This window comes from Nelumbo lutea, chromosome 4, assembly GCF_056320005.1.
Source record: "Nelumbo lutea isolate HS-2025 chromosome 4, American lotus-T2T, whole genome shotgun sequence".
Taxonomy (NCBI): domain Eukaryota; kingdom Viridiplantae; phylum Streptophyta; class Magnoliopsida; order Proteales; family Nelumbonaceae; genus Nelumbo; species Nelumbo lutea.
The window spans coordinates 29,678,629-29,699,791 of record NC_142687.1 but is presented as its reverse complement, the minus strand read 5'-3'; the positions used below and the strand labels follow the sequence as shown (position 1 = coordinate 29,699,791).

At 36.9% G+C, this 21,163-nt stretch overlaps 2 protein-coding genes across 12 annotated transcripts; both read left to right on the top strand.

The window, feature by feature from the left end:
- Positions 1–2,482: 2,482 nt before the first annotated feature.
- LOC148854902 (putative protein phosphatase 2C 15) lies at positions 2,483–10,229 on the top strand. 10 transcript variants are annotated; one of them, XM_088984806.1, is made up of 12 exons: positions 2,586–2,783; positions 2,888–2,948; positions 3,195–3,365; positions 3,642–4,120; positions 4,415–4,586; positions 4,679–4,832; positions 4,949–5,012; positions 5,160–5,267; positions 5,440–5,565; positions 5,772–6,004; positions 9,386–9,448; positions 9,801–10,229. In XM_088984806.1, exons 4-12 carry the CDS (start codon positions 3,884–3,886, stop codon positions 10,018–10,020), a joined length of 1,377 nt encoding a protein of 458 aa, XP_088840932.1. In that variant the 5' UTR covers positions 2,586–2,783; positions 2,888–2,948; positions 3,195–3,365; positions 3,642–3,883; the 3' UTR covers positions 10,021–10,229. The 10 variants fall into 10 exon arrangements, with proteins under 10 accessions (XP_088840939.1, XP_088840940.1, XP_088840930.1 ...); XM_088984813.1 differs by adding an exon at positions 9,595–9,673 and having other exon boundaries at positions 2,483–3,365; XM_088984810.1 differs by lacking the exon at positions 9,386–9,448.
- Positions 10,230–13,131: 2,902 nt separating this feature from the next.
- LOC148854901 (LEAF RUST 10 DISEASE-RESISTANCE LOCUS RECEPTOR-LIKE PROTEIN KINASE-like 2.1) lies at positions 13,132–19,298 on the top strand. 2 transcript variants are annotated; one of them, XM_088984801.1, is made up of 3 exons: positions 13,132–14,355; positions 16,231–17,404; positions 18,770–19,298. In XM_088984801.1, the coding sequence occupies exons 1-3, from the start codon at positions 13,551–13,553 to the stop codon at positions 18,837–18,839; spliced, it is 2,049 nt and encodes a 682-aa protein (XP_088840927.1). In that variant the 5' UTR covers positions 13,132–13,550; the 3' UTR covers positions 18,840–19,298. The 2 variants fall into 2 exon arrangements, with proteins under 2 accessions (XP_088840927.1, XP_088840928.1); XM_088984802.1 differs by lacking the exon at positions 18,770–19,298 and having other exon boundaries at positions 16,231–17,832.
- The last annotated feature ends 1,865 nt before the right edge of the window (positions 19,299–21,163 follow it).

The window sequence follows — 21,163 nt, the reverse complement described above, 5'->3', positions numbered from 1 at the left end:
ACATAAATGCAAATACAAGGTTTATAAATACAAAATACGAGATTTTATACTACATATTATTTTGTATATATTTGCACTTGCACTGTACCTATTTATATTTGTAACTCAGTTCTAAAAGGCATTGAGGCTAGGTGGAGCCAAAATGCCTGGCCTCATGCACCTTTGACCTTCCCCTCTACTAAGAGGCCACTGTCTTTATTTTTGAGAGGCTTATGTGTCAATACCTTGCGCCTCAAATTCGTGATGCATAAGCCTCATATAAAAAGCATTAAAATTGAAAAAAAATATTATAAATTAGTTATAATACTTCTTAAGATTTAAAAAACATTTAATCATTTAGTTGCTTACAAATAAAATAAACCAATCTATACTAAAAAAATCCCACAATACTTCATATAAAACAAAAAAATGTCATTAGTTTCTCTTTTACCAAATGCACATATTAGAATAAGGTTTCTTTTTCCCAATCTAATTACAATGAACAAAAATTCCCTACTACAAACAAATTTAGGTTTAGGCCAGAGGCTCCGCCCTCAAATCCCCAATCAATTCTGCCCTAACACCTGGGGGTTCTCCTCTGTTTCAGCTCACTTGCCTTTGCTCCAACAGAACCCCCTTTTTAATAGTTTTAATTCTTCATCATTTATAAATTAAATTATATTGGAAAAAGATTATATATATATATATATATATATATATATTAAGTAAAGCTATTTTTATTTTTATTTAGGTAAATTGTTACCATAAAACATATGATTAATTTTAAGAGAAAAATGAATATAAATATAAAAATTGCTATAAATAAATAAGTTGCATCCTTAATGCATAAAATATTACAAATAATTTTAATATGCATGTATATGTTAATTATTTAGATAAACAGAGTCATAAATACCAAATAAAATAGAAAACAAAATTAGAAAAAGCATAAAGCTCATTTTAAAAAGAATATGTATGTAATAAAAAGAAAATATATAAATTGGCTATAAAATGAAATAAATTGTCATATACATACATTGTATTTATATACATATAAATAAAAAAAAAAAATTATACTTTAAGACTTACTCCTCGAACTTATTCCTTGAGGCATACCTCTAGCCTCCACGTTTAGCCTTTTTAAAACCATGATTTGTAATCTTTCTAAACTGAGCCTTTAAGTTTAATTTGTAAGGTCAATCTCATCCAAAATGGTGTGCAAATTTTCCAAAAGAGTAAGTATAGGCCATTATTATGTGGTACTAAATGTGTGTCTGATGACACATGAACTGTTCCTTAATGTCTGCTCCACTTGTTGGAATTATTGAGAGAATAGTTGTGCCAAATAAATGGTTTCTACGTAATGGGATCCATTTCCACACCTTAAAAACCTTTTGAGACGTCAAGTTGGTGGAGTTGATAGAAACTCGCACTTACCCAACCAAGAAAACTTGATTCTTGGGAACCCAGGAATTGAGAGCAGAGGACTGGAAGACAGACAAAGAGATAATCTATGTGCTTTCATTAACTGAGATTCACAAAAGTTATACACAATCTGCTTGGACAAACATTTATCTATCAAACTAGTGGGTGGTGTGGGTCCTTGTATATCATATATAAAAAGAAGATAGAAAATAAATAAACAGAATGTATGGTCAACTTAGGGTAAATCATCTCAATATGCGAGTTAATTATCCACCGTCAACTGATATCAGAGATGTGGTTTTCCAGTGGGCCGGCCACTTCTCTTCAGTGGGTTCCACCCCATGAATGAACTTGGTCGCCAGTTTGTGAAGTAAACATGAATCATGAATGACCTACATTCAGTACACTACATTTCCAATACATCATGATAGTGATGGCTTATGACTTTTCCCATCTTGGAATGGCTTCAAAATTAGATCAAATGGTTAGGAATAACCCAAAATTTGGGCTACTTTTAGCCCGTTGATTAGAATATAGAGATATGATTTATTATAAATTATAATATCAAAATAAAGTTATAAAATTTATTTATTCTGATATACAGAATTATAATATTATAAAATTTTCTAAACCATTGGTTAACATATTAAATGCCATCGACATTCTTTACAACTACTACACACATCATCAATCAATATATAACTGTGAATATCCAATCATAAACAGCTCAGACTTTATGAAAGTTATTTTAGTCGCCAATTCTTTACCAAAGAAAAGATTTAATAGTCAATGGACACTTCAATCCCTGCATGCACGTATAATTACAGCCGCGGCCCCTGAGCCCTGATACAGCTGCCTCCACGCTGCCAAATTCCTTCCTTTTTTTTTTTTTTTTTATAGGATCTAGTACTTCACAATGCATCGCACTACAAATATCCCCGTAGTGAGTGATACAGGACAGGACCCACCAAATGATTATCACTGCCATCTGATTCGTGAAATTTTGTGCTGTGATAGTTGGGCCCTTCCACCAATTGGGTAGCTGGTGTATATAGGGAAGAGAGATTTCTCCTTTCTCTCGTTGGACGGGCTGACTGCGCACACGGCTCACGTTAGGAGAATCAGATTGGGGATAGGGGATAGAAGCAAAGAAGAACACATGGAGGACGTCGGCACGTGACAGCTTTTTCCAACCAAGAGCAAAATGGTTCTGGGTTTTCTTCTGGCGTGAAAGCGAGGCCCCGATAGCATGAACTTACTCTGGACCCTTTTAACAGATCTCGTTTTTCTTGCTTTTCCACGTTTTCCTTCAAATTATAATAATAACTGGAGCAGTCGTTCTCTCAAAGCATTCCTGAATCCTGAGATCTGAGGCCACTGTAATTAACTAATTATTTGTTTGTTTTCTTTTATTAAGTTGATTATTCTTGCTTTTCTTCTTGTACATGTTTCCGGAGAAATGACTTTTGGGTTTTAAATTTAGGATGAGAAATTGATTTACTTGACCAGCAAAGGTGCCGCTTTGTTTCTTCTTTAATAAAAAGGTTTGCTTTTTACTCCTTTAAAGGTTTGAACTAATCAAAATTCTAATTTTTGAGAAGAATTTTTTATTTCTTTTACTTTGGAGAGCATTTTGAGCTTGAGCATTTCCTTTTTGAGGTTGGTGGTGGGGCTTTGAAATGCAGATGGTGTGGTCTGGTTTGAAGAAATCAAGAGAGTGTTTTAGCTTATTATTATTTTCAGTGACTTTCGTGGAATTTTTTTTTCTTCTAATTGGGGTGTAGCTTTAGATTATTAGGTTTTACAGTTCATATCATGTCACCACTCCGCGTTTCGTGTTGAGCTTCCTTGTTGTTGGTTTTCTGTTGGTGTGGGCGGTGACTGGGATCGGATCTGCATTTGGATTCTTCCGAGAAGACGGTGTAGGCGGTGTGACTTGGCCAAGATCGAGAACTGACGAGGTAATTCTCACTCACTCGTTCTTTGTGTTTATCTCTGAGCTGAATTGGTGATTGGGGCGTAGAGATGTTCGACATTTTGTCCTCCGTGCGGTGGATTCTTTGCGGAGCTTACAGTTGCTTGAATTGCAACAGTTTGTTGTTTCTTTTTGTTTCTCTAGGATTATTTCTTCTCATGACCAATTGTATTACGTTGATACTAATTCCACCATATTAGTATTGGATCAGGTTGGGAATGTTGGACTTATTTGGTAAATACTGGATTTTGTGTTTAATTAGGGGCCAGTGCTTCTCATGCAATGGAGTGTGGGAATGTGGGACATTGATGATGTTGAGGAAGACAACTAACCTGGAAATGGAAATATATTAAGGATGGATCTTCTTTTCTGGGTTTAAGTTTAATGGAGTTGTTTCGGGATGTCATGATGAGATCACAACATAGTCGGGTTAGTCTTTAAGTCCAGGATTTTGATTTGGAGGCTGTGGAAGTGAGCCGAAGACTTGAATTTGGGTTGGTTGATATGGCGTCGAGAGAGGGGAGGCGTCACCGGCATGATAAGCACGATAGGCGTGATCGGCACGATCTAGTTCCTCTTGCGGCCTTGATCAGCAGAGAATTGAAGAGCGAGAAGATGGAGAAGCCGAGTGTGAGATATGGTCACGCTGCTCAGTCTAGGAAAGGGGAAGACTATTTCCTGGTGAAGACAGACTGTCAGAGGATTCCAGGGAATTCGTCGTCTACGTTTTCTGTATTTGCAGTATGTAACCAGTAACCATCGACTTTTGCAGTCTTTTTTCTACTGATTTTTTCATCATAATGCAAATTTGTTATGCTTTTTATTTTTATATGAATACAAACCAATGGAAATTAAAACTGTGATTCATTGGTCATATACTGATAAATTTCTCAGTTCATAGATGTTCAAGCTATTATATAATCATTTTCCAACATTAAGACGCTAAACTATTTCTTTTGATGAAATTTTCTTCTACTTTTGTTGTTCTGTTTATGTGATGGCCCGTGGTTCATTATTTGATGAACTAATTTTCAGATCTTTGATGGGCACAATGGAAATGCTGCGGCAATTTTTACAAGGGAGAACTTGTTAAATCATGTTTTGGGTGCAATACCTCGTGGTCTTGGGCAAGAAGAGTGGCTTCATGCCTTGCCCCGGGCATTAGTTGCTGGGTTTGTGAAGACTGACAAGGAATTCCAAAGCAGAGGTATGGGGTTAACTCCTATCTGCCTTGTATTTTATCAGTGTTATCTTCTGAAGATGTACTGGTCCCAACTTTCATCATCGTATTGATGCCAGGGGAAACTTCTGGAACAACTGCTACATTTGTAATAGTTGATGGCTGGACTGTTACAGTTGCATCAGTTGGGGATTCACGTTGCATCTTAGATGCTCAGGGTGGTTCTGTTTCTATCTTGACTGTCGATCATCGGCTTGAAGAGAATTTAGAAGAGTATGTGGTTTATTTCTTTTTTCTTTATTTTATTTTGTTTCTTGGAACCTCTTGTTTGTTCAATTTGTTTTTACTAATGTTAGAATACATTTAAATTGTGTATACTGTAACTGTAGGAGAGAACGAGTGACTGCAAGTGGAGGTGAAGTTGGGAGACTAAGCATTGTTGGTGGTGTTGAGGTAAGTTATTTTTAGTTTTGCTATTCATATATTAAAATGTCAGTAGAAAAGTCTCTGCTTAGTTTCTGTATTAAAACACATAACTCAAGATTTTGTCTATAATTTTAATTAAGTATGATGGTCAGCTTCTTAAATTTTAATGTACAGGTTGGTCCCCTTCGTTGTTGGCCTGGGGGTTTATGCCTTTCAAGGTCCATTGGAGATATGGATGTTGGGGAATTTATAGTTCCCATACCATACGTTAAACAAGTGAAGGTATAGATCATCTTGGTGAGACTGTACTTTTGAACTTCCATTCCCTTTTGGGCATCTTTTTTGCCAATTGCTATTTCTAGTTTCTTATTGATTATGATCAACATTTCAATGCTGTTTATCCATCATCTCCATCATCCTTCTGAACTTGTAGCATTCTTCTTTGGTGTACCAGTTGTCAAAAGCAGGGGGAAGGCTAATAATTGCTTCTGATGGCATCTGGGATGCACTATCTTCTGAGATGGCCGCAAAGTCTTGTCGTGGGTTGCCTGCAGAGCTTGCTGCTAGGCAAGTGGTGAAGGTAATTTAAACTCACCCAGTGCCAGTTTCTCATCAGTGTTCATGTACTTATTTAACTAATCGTTCAGATTGAAAAAAAGGAGACAGGAAGGGGAAAAACTTTTTTATTTTTTCTTTGTGTGTGTGTGTGTGTGTGTGTGTGCACAACTAAGCTAACTCCCCAAGGGGTGTCATGTTCTTATTGTATTTTATGGTTCTATCGCTCAGGAAGCATTGAGAACAAGAGGGCTGAAAGATGACACAACTTGCATTGTTGTTGACATAATTCCTCCAGATAATCCTGTTGTACATGTAGACCCTCCCAAAAAGCAGAATAAGCTTAGAGCTCTTATATTCAGGAAGAGGTCCTGTGATTCTGCAAATAAACTGGCAAAAAGTCTGTCAACTGTAGGTATAGTGGAAGAACTATTTGAAGAAGGGTCAGCAATGCTTGCAGAAAGGTTAGTATTTTTTCTATCTTCTGTTTGGTTGATTTTAGCTATATTAAAAGCATTGACTTTTTAGATTGGTTAATAGAAGTATAAATTTGACTTGTGATTTTTTTTTTCCTTTTAGCTAAAGGTGTACAATCCATTCAGAATTTAATCAATTATAATTATCCTTGAACACTAAAAACATTTATTTGTGATAAAAGCTGGATTCTTGTTTTGATCAGCCACAATTAATTTTTTTATATAATTATATATTGTAAAAATAAGGTACAACTATCATGTTTCAAGCACCCCTTGAGGGCAGCTAGCCTTTTCTAGCCTAGCCACCACTAAGAATTTACAGACTCCATCCTTGGAGAATTAATCCTCAATACTTCTAAATTCTATTAACCCCTGCCTCAGTGAGGCTACTGGCATAACATGTTGTTCACTTGTAGCTAGTGCCCAGCTCCAATTCACATTTATTAGTCTCCCTTAAAGTGTGTCCAAGTTTCCATGATCCCGCATGGCCGCTTTGTTGTTTCTAATCTGGCCAATGATCACATGTGAGTCTCCTTCAGTCTATAGTCTCTGGAATTTAAGGATTTTTCCATCATCATCTAAGCCTTGTCCACTGTGTGGGGTTGGCTACATGACTTCTGTTCAGTGTATTGTTCATAATTCTACCTTCATAGAGTCCTCAATGCCAACAGGTCCAGAATAGAGTCTCCCTGGAAAAGAAAAGGAATTATTATAGAGGAGGATATGACATGCTACCAATTCCTAATGATGTCATCTATTGTAAAAGGTGCAAATGCATCCAATGTTTTTACTCAGTGCACTACCTTGGCTTCTTTGCTTCTTGATTTCTCTCTAAATATTCTTGCTTCCAGTTTTCTCTTCCTAGATGAAAATTAGACTCTTCATAGATGTATTTAACCTTGTTGCAAATCCAGCTTGGTCGGTTTGTATTAGAATAATATGCATGATGTATCTGAGGTTCTAAAAATACCTGGAATGTCTATATAAAACTGGAGAGATTGCTGCAAGATTTTCATGTTTTCTGTTCTAAACCATTTACTTCCTGACCTGAGTATTTTATGTAGATAGTTGGTAATTACCTTTCTAGGTTCCAAATTACATGTATATTCAAGCTTATGTAATTCAAATCTAATGACCAACTTCCCATTTGATTAAACATTTAAGCACTGTTCTCTACTAGTATTGCTAGTGGCAAATGTCATTGCAGTTTTGCTCAGTTTAAGTTGACTGCAATTGCTAGAAACTTTTGTTTTTCTAATTTACACCTAGATTTCATACAAAAACCTGCATCAAGTTTAGAGAATACCAGGAGTTTACATTCTGGATTTTCTGAATACTATTAAAATGCCCATATGAATATTTTCTCAATACCCAGAGTTGACAATTTAGATTTTCACCAGCATTTCATTCAGACATTTTTTCTTTCTTTCTATTATTTATTTCATTTCTTTCTTTTTTGTTTTTTGATGCTTTTTATTTTGATGAACCGTCACTCAAACCTATCATGTTTTTGGAAATATATGGACTAGGGAGAGGCTAGATACAAAATTTAAACCTGAATGAACTGTATTTAATTACAGACCTGAATAAGAAAGAAAATAGAATGGAAATAAATCTCTCTTAACAGGTAAAGCTCCACCTCAGAAAGGCAAAAGTTAGGTACAGCAGAATGGAGGAATAAAATTCATGCTGCTGAACCCCGCTGATATAAGGAATCCAGAATTCCAGACAACAATTAGATTATGCCTTATAAGAGCTATAAATCTAGATCAAATGCTTATTGAGAGGGTGTTTAACATCTAGGTCAGCTTTCAGTATTTTACTTCTAATAAAACAGGCCCACACATTCTTCAAAAACAGTGTTTTCTTAAGGAAAGAAAGATTTGGGAGAAACTAGGGCCATTTGGTAACTTGAATATTTTGCATAATAGTAGCTTTTTGTGAGGGAAAACTCTTTTCAATTTTTGAAAGATATCTTTATCATCTATGAGAAACTCCTCCAATGTGATCTTGTTTAACACTGCTGGTCCCAAACCCATATAAAGGAGGGGGATTGTGTCAGCCTGTCAGGTTGACAGCTGGCATTTAAAACTTTTTTCAAACTCTAATGATTATGGATCATGAATTGCATTTTTGCGCTCATGATGATGATCTTTATCATCTCTTAGAAACCAGGGGTGGGAGTTTCTGTTCCTTCCCAAACGTCAGTTGGCGGATTTCCCTATTTTTATTGATTTTTTCTTTTGCTACAATATTTTTGTTGGTTTGGTGTGAATGAAAAACAAGGAAAATGAAATCAAACACCTCATAAATATAGGTGATATCTTTTCCAAAAGGCCAGCATTGTGTGTTAGCTGTTGCGTAAGCTAAACTGTAAAGCCTAAACTGAATCTTCTATGCACAGTTTTACCTAGAAATACTATTGCCAAGGTGCCTAAATATTCACTTTTGTCACACTAATATTAGAAATTGGAGAGAACTGGTCCTAAATTTATGCTTTTCTTTTGCTGGAGCTTCACGTCAACTGGAAGAAGTAAGTGGTCTAGGCTGGAACCTCTGATATTGAAGGCTCAAAACCTTGAAACTTTGTTTAAGGTGCTCCATATTCTTCTAGATCCAATTGCAGAGTCTCTAATCTCTATGCTCGTTTGAAAACACTGAGAAGCATAATGAGTAAATGTATGGATAAAATTTAAGCTAACTTTCAGATAGCTACCCTGTACTTTGGGGGTAGTCTCAATTTAGAGCCTAAACTTTGAAATGTGCCACTTTAGTACCTTAACATCCAGAAATATACTTTCAAGTCCAACTCCATTAAACTAACATAACGGTTAGGGTAAATTTATGAAAATGCCTATGTTTTGACTCATTTTTTTACTGTCCATCTTTCTTCTACCTTTGGATTTTGGATGCAAATTGGTGGTGGAAAAGACTGAAAGTGAGACTACCCCTATGAATGGACTGGGGTGAGCTTATTTTGCTACTGCTGGTTTGCGTCCAAAGTCCAGGGTAGAAGAAAAACAAATAGTGAAAAAAGAGAATCAAAACATGTGCACTTTTGTAATTTTACCCTTCACCATAACGTTAATTTAATGGAGTAAGACTTAAATGTATATTTCCAAGAGTTCAGGTACTAAAGTGGCAGATTTTAATAGGGACATTGAGGTGAAGTACAGCTGGGTGAAAAGAAATGGCAACTCATTTGCCGAAGGGTTAGCTAAGCAAGGGGTGAATGGGGTGTCTGTTTTAGGCTAATTTCTAATTTCTCTCTCTTTGTAATTTGTTGGTGGGGAGTTAAGTCATTTTACCTTCCCTATATCTTATAATTGCTTCCTTCTATATTAACAAAGCTGATTGTTATTGATCAAGAAAAAAAAAAGTGGCACATTTAAAAGATCAGGCCTTAAAGTGTGGCTTCCTCCAAAGTACAAGGTACCTATATGCAATTTTCCCTAAAATTTAATGCAAGTAGACATTTATCAATTCCCGATTAGAAAACGTTATTTCAAGCACCCTTGACTGGTTTGCCATTCGTTGCTCTTAAACTTCATCTTTGCTCTCAATAAACTTGTTCACAGTTCAGGCTTCAGGCTCAGGTTTTGGGACGGGCTCATTAAAATTTTAGCAAAAGCCAAGTCTGAGCCCGGCCCTGAACAGGTCTAGTTCTGAGCTTGATATCTGGTTTGCCATTCATTTATTTATTATCATTTACTCTTTCACCTATTTCCTATTAGTTATATGATGTTAATGTTTCTGTACTTTTTGTTTTGATAATGGAATGCAGACTGGGCAGTGAGTCATCCATGGGTCAGTCAACATCTGGTCTTTTCACATGTGCTGTTTGCCAAGTAGACCTTGCCCCTAGCGAGGGGATCTCAGTTCATGCTGGTTCTATCTTTTCCACCAGCACAAAACCCTGGCAAGGTCCTTTCCTTTGTGCTGATTGCCGTAATAAGAAGGATGCAATGGAGGGAAAACGCCCTAGTGGAGTCAAAGTGGTTTAATTGTCCACTTTTCTTTTGTCATATTCTTTCTCTCATTCCAATTTATTAGGCCTTTTTTCTTGGCCCGGCAATTGTTTTGAATCTCCTAAAATGATGATGCATCCTTTGTATATGTAATAGTATAAATCAGCTGTGGCATATGAAGAGTAAATTTGTTATTCTTTCCCTTAAATGGCTGAAATATCAATTCAACTTCTAATGGTTCTTTAGTTTCGACTTTCAACATTGTGACAATGGATGAAATTAAAATACTTTTGGAGGCGGCTTCGTCCTGCTCAGCATTCATTCCCCGGAAAACTAGAAAAAGCTAGCAAATACTATAAGAACGTTGTTCCATAGTAAGTCACCCTTGTCTCATGCGATCTATTGTTGGCCTGAAAGATCAGGCCCCAAATATCCCTACCCCCAAATTACCTGTTAGCCATATATTAACATACTGAGTACTACTTTCTTTCAGAAACTGTATGTGATTTTAGTTTTTGGTTGGAAGCAGCTGAGGCTATTTAGGTGGGAGTTAAATATCCATTAAATACAACCTGAATTTTCGAATTACTAAAACATCCTAGTGAACAGAGCATAATGATAATTCTCCCGGAATCCTTTGCTTTAAATTGCCACCCAATTTTGAGAGTTGATCTTTCTGGTCAATGGGGAAGGTGAGAGGAAACAGCCGACTCTTGGAAAGCATTGAGGTCCTGGCCACTGCGGGGCAGCTCATCAGTTGAGGTTTTGAATTGATTGGCTTTAATTGCCAATTGACTTCTTCTTACTCCAGTAACTCTACTTTGAGAAATGAAGGAGCTGGTTGAATCTTGTCGTAAATTTATGATCAGTAGCCCATGCATAAATCATAATAACATATCAAGATTGTTGGCATGACTCCATTTCGCAATCAGTCTGGACACTTGACTGAACCTTCGATCTACAGTCCTCACTCTTTATTGTGATGGGTCTTTGTACGGTTAGTATCAACTATCAAGGTTTTAAAAACTGGATCGGACATAAAACCGTTTTGGCCATTGGTTTTTGGGTCAAATGGTCCAATCATCAGGTTCAAATGAATGATTTGTTCTGATTTAAAAAATAAAAAAAAATAATTAAAATAAAAAATGACTAAAAACCATTATTCAAGTCGTGTGTCAACAGTTCGACTGACTAAGTCAGTGGGTTGCTGATTAATTTAACGCTTTTCGGCCCAAAACGATTTTAGAGTGAAATATAACCAATTGTCTGACAGATTTCTGAGTCAACCAATCTGACGATCGGGTTGGGTCCAGTTTTCAAAACCATGGCTAGTATAGCTCCTTTTTGCAAGGCGATGGCTGACAATTCAACAGCACTGTGCCCCCGGTCTTCAGTCTATACTTGGTAGTTTATTCTCCCCCTCAGAACCTCTATTCTTCGAAAATTGCATGTAATATAATAGAGAAGAGGGGATATATGGCAGCGTTGGATCGCCCTTCATGCAGTAGTCAGAACTCGGATCCCTCATAATAAAATATAAGTGAAATTAAACTCTCGTTTGTTTAATATATGGCACCATATATAGAATGTCAAGATGGCAGACCCATGATCCTATTCAACAAAGAAGGAAGATTTTTATGAACTTCAATCCAGTTTTGGTCATACTAATACAATATTCCTCAGTCCTTCACGGCTTGGAATTGGCTCGTGTGATGACATACAGAAGTCGTGTCACCCACTTTCAATCTATTTTCTTTACGCTCCGTTTGTTTTTTGGGTAAGTTATTTATTTGGGTAAATGCACTTATTCAGATAAGTGTTTTTCAGGAAAAATTTACCCGGATAAGTGCATTTATCCATGTTCTTTTATTTTTTATGCAAACAAGACATTGACCATTTTAACCATAAAAATCCATATTATAAGGGGCAATTTTGTCCCATTCAAGTGTTGGCAACTTTCCCCAAGGTGGAAAAGTTATTTACCCACCTAAGAGATGGATATCACTTACCCAAGCAAGTGATACCTAGGGATATAAACTTTCCCTGGTCCTCAAATAAATCTTAAAAAAACATGGGATTCTTGGTCAATGGAAATTTCCCCCTCTCAAAATTCAGAAAAAGAATGCCCCCTTAGAGTAATTAGGCCCAATATTACTTAATTCAGTTGTAAATGCGAATACCAGTTTCAGGCCCGAGAAGATGTCAGATGACAACTCTCTAGTTTCTTTTTTTGGGGTTTTTACTGTTCAGTCCACCTCCACAAATCTTAACGCCATCCTACAGTTTGGAGTAGGTGGCAACTCAGAATTTTTTGGTTAATCAGTAATATTTTTTCCCCTTTACCCCGCTTTACTTTTTCCCAAAGTGTTAGTTGCGGGATTTAATTCTGTGTCAATGCTGGGCCAACCCAGCTAACACACCAAGGAACCAGCCCTTGATTGGTTAGGTGCCAGCTCAGAATTGATGCCAATATAGGTGGGTATTGGTGTTTAGGTGAAAGTGTTTGAAATTTTGAATAATTGTAATTTGCAGTAAAATTCAAAATTCTGAGGTGGGATACAGTCTATTTATCCCTTCTTTTTATCAGTAATCACTATTCAGTACCCTCATTGCCCAGAACATGATCTATTCTTAATTAACAGGCCCAGAACATGATCTATTCTAGTATTCTTAATTAACAAACCGGAACCTAGCCTATACCATCTATTCGAGATAGATGTTCTATCTATCAAATTCCGGTGCATGAACCACTCGGTGACCAATTCTTGCCTCACTTGGATTCCGGTTTATGCCACAAATGTGGTAGGAAAGCACAACATTGTCTTAGGGCTGCTGAGCTTATTTGTGGTGTAAATACGGATGGATGTAATTAAACATTTCAGTCCGCATTTGGATGGAGTGTAATTAAACATTCCAAAATTGATGTAAATACAAATTTAATAAAAACAATATAAATATTTACATCGATAATCATACTTGCTAGTTTATAATGGTCTATAACTTTAAACTGATCTATATAATTTTACTTTTATACCGTATTCAAATGCAGCCTAAACAACAAAATGAAATTTGTCATGTTCAACTCCAACTCCAGGTACAAAACACAACTTGAGATTTTGGGAACAAAGTTAAACTTTTGTCATCGTTTTCATTTTTGCTTTCTACAAGAATACGTTTTTCTTCATCCATTCCGGATGATCGGATCTTAATTATTAGTTTATTACATATGTAGACCGCCTACGTCAGATACTTATTGCAGAGATATTTGTAATGCAAAATTGCAAATATAGTTATGTTCTGGGGGTGGACTGAACTGTAGTAAAGACCCCCTTCTTTTATAAATATCCGTTTGTCATATTTGGATTTTATCGACTCTTGAACGTTTTGATTATGATGGGTATTTGTACAGTTGGTATGGTCCTCGTTTCGCAAGGCGATGGCTCAAAATTCAACTGCACTCTCTCTCTTGCCTCTGGTCTTTAGGCAGAGTCAAGCCAAACCTAAAGAGACCCCCCTCCCCCCTCCCTCTTCTCGATCAATTCATCTGTAATTCCCTTCAGACCTTCATGAGTTTTCCCTCTCCTCATCCTTGGGAGTCAGGATCTAACGTTCCCCATTCAGAGTCTCCTTGCTTCTCTAGATATAACGGTATGCTTTCCTTTTTCTTATTCTTGTTCTTCTCGGTCTTATCGGTAGAAAAGGTTCTTTGCGTTGACCAACGATTCGAAATTTGCAAGCCTCAAATCTGCGGGAACCAGAACATAAGCTATCCATTCTGGATCAATGACACTAACATACTACCTCAGTACTGCGGCTACCCAGGCTTTGAGATTTCCTGCAAGAGCGACAAGCCTATGCTCAAAATCTCTGGGAATGATTATATGATTCAAGAAATCAACGACCAAAGCCAATCTGTTAGGGTCACGTACCAAGGGGCTGCAGATGATTATTGTCCATCTCCACTTTATAACGTTAGCCTGGATCGAACTCCCTTCAGATTTCACAACGACCAGGCTTATCTCTTCATCTTCTTCAATTGTAGCTCTCTTCTGGATGATGCACACTCACGCTACAGGATAAATTGTACACCCCATGATAACACCTCCTCTCCATTGGCCTTATTTAACTCTTCTTACTTATTCCAAGAATGCGACAAGTCGGTATTGGTACCGGTTGAGAAGGAAATTGGGGATGAAATATTTCAGGGTAAGATGTACCGGGAGATTTTAAATAAGGGGTTTTTGTTGAGATGGAGTGCTGCCAACTGTAGTGATTGCTTAGAAAGCGGGGGGCAATGTGGATTTGACTGGAAAGCATACAGGTTCAGTTGTCTCTGCGGCGATCGCCCTCATTTGACGAGTTGCCTAGAAGGTAAGCCTCTGATCTCTTTCGTTTTCCTAGGTAGACAGACTCTTACATCTATTGCGAGTTCACCTTTTGCTATCGTCACTCCCTTCGGAGTTCGGAGTAGTGGTTCTACAGGTCAATACACTTCTAGGACATGTGTCGAATAGAGGAGCGGCAGTGCCAGCCAATATATGAGATGCCAATAGCAAATTAACAATGCCCTTCCTCACTCGTTCTATTTTATATTCGTTATGATTTTTATTGCTTCTCATTCTTTTCCCCATTTGATCGCTAACTAAAATGGTTTCCATATGAAGAGTTGCCAAGATGGTAAGCCTAAAAGAATAAAGAAAAATTATATAAAAAATTTCAAAATTAAAAGAATTAACCTTAAAATTCTAAATATAAAATAAAAAACTTTTAACATTTAACAATTTAAAGAATAAACAATAAAAAGTAGAGACTAAATAAAAAAATATTAAAGAGTGAAAACTTCTAACAATGCATAAATAATTCTAATTAGACTTGATAATCGGGTCATTGGGTTGATCCATGACCCAACCCAATTCAGTTTTTTTCGGGTTGGGTCGAATCAGGTCACTTTCACATTTTGGTAGCTGAGTATGAAACCCTGATCCTATTTTTTCGAGTTGGGTCAGGTCGAGTCAACCTTTTTCCGGGTCTAGTTGCTATTGTCACCCCCTTCGGAGTTGTTGTACAGGTCATCAATACACTAACAACATGCCCTCATTGATAACATGTGTCTAAGGAGCCAGGATCTACTCTTCACAAATGGGTGCTTCACAGGCACATCTACTATGCATTGAGAACATCTTCCATGAATAATAACTAATAAGTAGGAGAGATGTACCCCAAATGCATGGTAGGATGTGCATGTGAGGCGCCAATTGTGAGGAGCAGATTTGATCTCTTAAGAGGAGTGGCAATGTCAATGAATGATGAGATCGGATTTGCTCCTCACTGCGTGTCTCACACCAATGTTGTAGTACATCACAACTATGTATTAAGAACATCTTCCATGTTTAATGTTATCATTCATTAATGGGGATATGTTTTCAATACACCAAACCCATTGGAACAACCGTTATAGCTTTGCATTGAAAATATCTCCCCATGTTCCCCATGCAAGAATGTTTGAACGGTATTCAAACAGGCTTTACACTGTCCGAAGCCAATGATGTGCTGTGAGGTTGGTCTGGTCTGAGGTGTATTTTATAAAGATTAAATCCCTATGATAGTAATAGCAATGAGATTGGATTTATTTCTCACAGAACGTTACAGGGATGCATTGAGAAGATCTCCCTTACACGATGTTTCCAATGCACATTGACACCTGTGATATGTTGTATGGTTGGTGTGAGGTGAAATTGAATCTGCTCCTCAAAGAGCGCATCCTCAAACTGACCTCACAGCACGTTCACGTGGAACATCTCCCTAATTGTAAATTTTAATTCATGGGGAGATTCTCCAGATGCACCGCTAAAACGTACTGTGAGGTGCGCTTTGTGAGGTGAAGATCCGAATTCATGTGGCGTGGTCTGGAAAGGACTAAATCTCATGATAGCCCTGGCAATGAGATCGGATTTGTTCCTCACAGAGAGCATCACAGGCATGCATTGAGGAGATCTCTCTTACATGGTGTTATCATTTACGGGAGGATGTTCCCAATTCACCCCTGCGATATGCTATGCTGTGAGGTTGGTGTATGGCGTGCTTTGTGAGGAGAAGATCCGAACTCAACAGCAATGTCATTCCCTCCTCGTTCTACTTCATATTGGTTACAATTTCTCATCAGTTCTCAAAATTTTTTCTTCATTTAATCGAAAATGGTAGAGCCAAGATAGATTTTGTTTTTTATTTTCTTTTTATTTTCGGCAGATAAGAAAAGATGGATGAGGATTGCATTAGGTATTAGCGCCGCCGGAGTCTTAGCCGGGTCCGTCCTTGTCATATGCATCGTCCTTCGCCGGAAAAGCAAAGATATAGATGTTAACAACAGGAAAAATAACGGAGATACAGAGGTAGTCTATTTCAAGAATTATGAATACCTTCATTACCTTGCCCCAAAGAGATACAGATATTCACAGGTCAAGAAAATAACCAACTCCTTCAAAGATAAATTAGGACAAGGAGGCTATGGTTGTGTTTACAGAGGGAAGCTATTTGATGATCAGCTTGTTGCAGTGAAGGTTTTGAGTGAATCCAAAGGCAATGGAGAAGAATTTATTAATGAAGTTGCAAGCATTAGTAGAACCTCTCATGTCAACGTTGTCACTCTCCTGGGTTTCTGCTTTGAGGGGAAAAAACGAGCTCTTATCTACGAGTTCATGCCCAATGGATCTCTTGAAAAGTTTATATATGAAGGGAAGTTTTCACAGGCAAATCGTCATCTTGGTTGGGCAAGACTTCATCAAATTGCAATAGGCGTTGCTCGAGGGCTGGAGTACCTACACCGTGGTTGCAACACTCGCATTCTACATTTTGACATAAAGCCACATAACATTCTCCTGGACCAAGACTTCTGCCCGAAGATATCGGATTTCGGCCTTGCTAAACTATGTCCTGATAGGAAAGAAAGTGGCATATCAATGCAGGGTGCTAGAGGGACTGCTGGTTATATTGCACCAGAAGTATTCTCTAGAAACTTTGGAGGAGTCTCGCACAAATCAGATGTCTATAGCTATGGAATGATGGTTCTAGAAATGGTTGGTGGACGGAAGAACATTGACGTGGGTGTTGGCAATACTAGCGAAATATATTTTCCCCACTGGATATATAAGCGTCTCGGAATGGATGAGGATATTGGGTTATGTGGAGATATCACTACTGAAGAAGAAGAAATTGTAAGGAAGATGAGTATAGTAGGTTTGTGGTGTATCCAGATTGATCCTTCAAGTCGGCCTTCAATGAGTAAGGTTGTGGAGATGTTAGAAGGAAGTCTTAATTCCTTGCAGATTCCACCCAAGCCTTTTCTGTCTTCTCCTTCAAGATCAAGATCAAGACCAACCTCACCCGGTGGTTCCCCTGTAATAGAAGAAAGTTGTTCCATGAGGTAAATATTTACTTCCTTTTGGCACCCGGTGGTTTGGCCAGGAATTAATTCCATCCTAAACCAACTTACCTGAATGCAATAATTAATTTGGGGATCAACCAACTGGGCAAACACAAACCACCTAAAATCAAACGAGTTCCAATGTATTTGTTGGTTTGGTCAATAGTTGTCCTTCTAGGAGGAATTTCCTTGGTTGAATAATCTATCAACCTCTATTTCCAGACTTTAAAGTGTGAACCAACATTAATTCTGAGTTATTTGCCTGAGAAAGTTCAAAAGAAAAAAAGATCAGATTTGATCCTATTTATTTAAGTTGGATTGAAATATAAAATAGGATTCAATGGATCTAAAAGTGTGATCCGTTTATTGATTGGATTCTATTTGTATATTGCTTGAATATAGACCCTTGTTAGGATTTTAATTTAATATCCTCTAGGATTAAGTGGAATTTGGGAATTAGATAAGCCTGTTTGTCTGTTCACAGTATAGATTCTTATTTCATTTTTAATTTGATAGACTAGTATTTGATAGATTTAAGGTTTAGTGAATTTTGAACTGAGCCAGTTTTTGTTTTCAACAAAATACTAGTATTTCATTACTATTTCAAGGAGAATACAAAAGATGTTCTTCGGTACATATTATATTTTAATTTACAAATTAAAACATGCTTTCCATTCTAGCCTATGAGCCATACTATTCAAGGCAAGGTTCAAAATATCGATATGCCCGATATAGTTTTTAGTGCTTTTTTTTTTTTTTTGCAACTGGTTCAGGGGAGCCGGTTTAGGCCTCCTCCACACCCTGAACCGGTCAGACCCCGATACACCCACTGTAGGGGCGTATCTAAGGGGTCCTGAAACGATACATATCGGCCAATACGGACCGATACGTGTCCATACTTTGAACCTTGATTCAAAGTTATACTACCATAAACAAATTTGACTTCTTCCAACTTCTGCACCATAATATGTACATCTTCCAAAAGAAAATGATCTCTCCAGCTAAGAAACTTTATCCGACAAGATAACTTCCGGTTCCATACAAGCTGTTGACCTCTGCAAAAGAGGCAACTTCTTTGTCTCCTCTGTTGATCAGGATGACAAGATGATTTGGGATTCAAAATGGTGCTTAGACCGTTAAATCTGGTTATCACCTGGCTTGGAAATTGGAGCAAGACCGAAGATCAGCACGACAACATCCCAGACGCCATTCTAATCAAACTATATGGAAGCTTTTTAGGAATCTGAATGTCCCAAACAAAGTTAAAAATTTTATTTTGGTCCCATTGCTCCAATACCATTGCAGTTAATTAACCAGAGGTTCGTTTAGAAGAACATCATCTTATAACACAATGCCTGAATTCAGTGTGATGGAGAAGTTGAAGATTGTTGCCACATTTTCCTCAAATACGCCTTCGTGCAGGCAGTCTGGCTAGCCAGTCCATTGGTCTTCTCTTAGGAGAAACATAGTACCAATTCATCATTGAATGGGTGAAAAACAAGTGGTTCCAAGAAGACCGATATCCTCTGTATTAAATGTTAGCTGTTTTCTTGCAAAGGTTGCTCCAGCTTTTGGATTGGTATCAAGCAAGTTTGATGGTCATGGGTTATTTTTTCTGTAGAGGTTTACAATGTTATGACCCTAGAAGTGAAAGGGTTGTTTATTCATCAGCTTTTTGGCTTCAAGCAAACAATTTACTTGGGGACGACTGGTCTAGTGGTGCTGGGTGAAGATAGGCACTATATGAGGTCTGGTTACTGGTAACAGTAACCATTTAGGCTGAGTTTGTTTTCAGTGTAAATACAGATCGGTGTGAAATTTAATTTCCGGTTTGTATTTATTAGCGTTTGGATGGAGTGTAATTTTACATTGAAAATAGATATAAATTTCACTTACAGTAGAGTTTTACACTGATAATCGATGTAAATACAACATTGATAGAATCAATGCAAATATTTACATCAATAATCACACTTTTCAAAATTACAATGGTTCATTCATTTAAATCTGATTGGTGTTGAATTATGTACTTCACAAACAATGCAACTTGATAAACTACGTATTTGGTAAATAAGCAAAAGTATCAATACATGTGGGTGTATTATATGATACATATTTGTTTTTGCTCCAATATTGACAGCCGCTGCATTTCTTGTGGCCTCCTAATAAAACACAGACATGAAAACTATCAAATATTGAAAATTCAGGTCATTGGAATGTTTTGAATTTAAGACAATCGCTGCTATCTGTCTTTTTTAAGGTTGTGTTTAGTACCATTGTCACTTTTACCTATTTGCAACATTTGGGATTGGTCAATGCAAATTTGTGAGACGAGGGATTTTTTTTTTCTATCACAAATACTTTGAATTGGTCAATATATTGTTTAGTACCATTGCTGTTTATATGTGATAACATCAATCCATGCATGCATTTTTTTAGTAAAAGTGGCTATCTTATATCGTGATGACATAGTTTTTCAAAAATCTGTATTGAATCCATGCAAATGTTTTCTCTACCAACCTAATGTCCTTGGGGTGTTTGTCATTGTCAATGCATATGGTTTTGTTACTAAAACATAAGAAAAGAAACTACCACATCAGCATTGTTTTTTTCATGTCATTTTTGAAAAGTAAAATCATGCACATTGGTGAAATCCCCCTTAGCAAGCCACAAACGTACCTAAAGATGAGTTTAGGACACGCATACATCCTATCCATACCCAATGCGGCGTAATTGATATGTGAAATTATGTTTGTCATCATGTTTTTCAAAATCGGATCGGACCGGTTTCATTTTCCTCAAAAACCGGATTTTCTCTTAAAATCATTGATTTTGGTTAGCGAACCGTTATATCGAGTAGTTAATCGTTTAAACGGTTTTGACTGTTTTTATTTTATTTTTTATTTTTTTGATTTTTTTTATATTCTTGTCAGAACGGGCCTAGTGTTCTGTTCGAATGGTTGGACCATTCGATCTGGTAACCGGATCCCTGATCGGTTCGGTCATCGGGTCGATTTTAAAAACTATGCTTGTCATTGATACCTAAAATTCTATGGCTTAATCTATCATTCGGTCTGATTATCGTGGATTCAAATTGTGTATTTATGTATGGATCGGATTTGGATTTTGCAATCTATATCCAAATAATAATTAGGGTCCGTTTGGTTCATGATTGGAATCGGAATGGGAATCCTTTGGAATCGGAATCGGAATGGTCTATTCCCCCTATCTGTTTGGTTCAAACAGGAATCATAATCATATTCTGATTGATGCTGTTTGGTTCATCAAGAGGTTGGAATCGGAATCAGCCATGATTTCCAATTTTGCCCCTAATAAAAATAAAAAAGTAGAAAATGCATGAAAATACCATAAAATGCAGAAATTGCAGAAAATTTGTAGGAAAATGCAGAAATTACAATAATTTTACAACAAATTTACAAAAATGCATGAAAATACTCAAAATTTGCAGAAATTGCAAAAAAAATATAAAAGTTTTGCAAGAAAAATGCAGAAGTTACAACAATTTTGCATCAAATTCAGGAAATGCATGAAAATACTAAAATTTTGCAAGAAATTAAAGAAAAATTAATGAAAATACCTGAATTTTTTGGTGGAAAACAGGCTGCTACTTCTGTGATCATAACATGGAAAATTTGGTGTCATTTCCTGAGAGGCATCAACACTAGCTAGTGCTTTCCAGTAACAACGATGTAACTACTATTGAGCTTATTTAAGTAAAGAGCATGTGCGGTCATGACA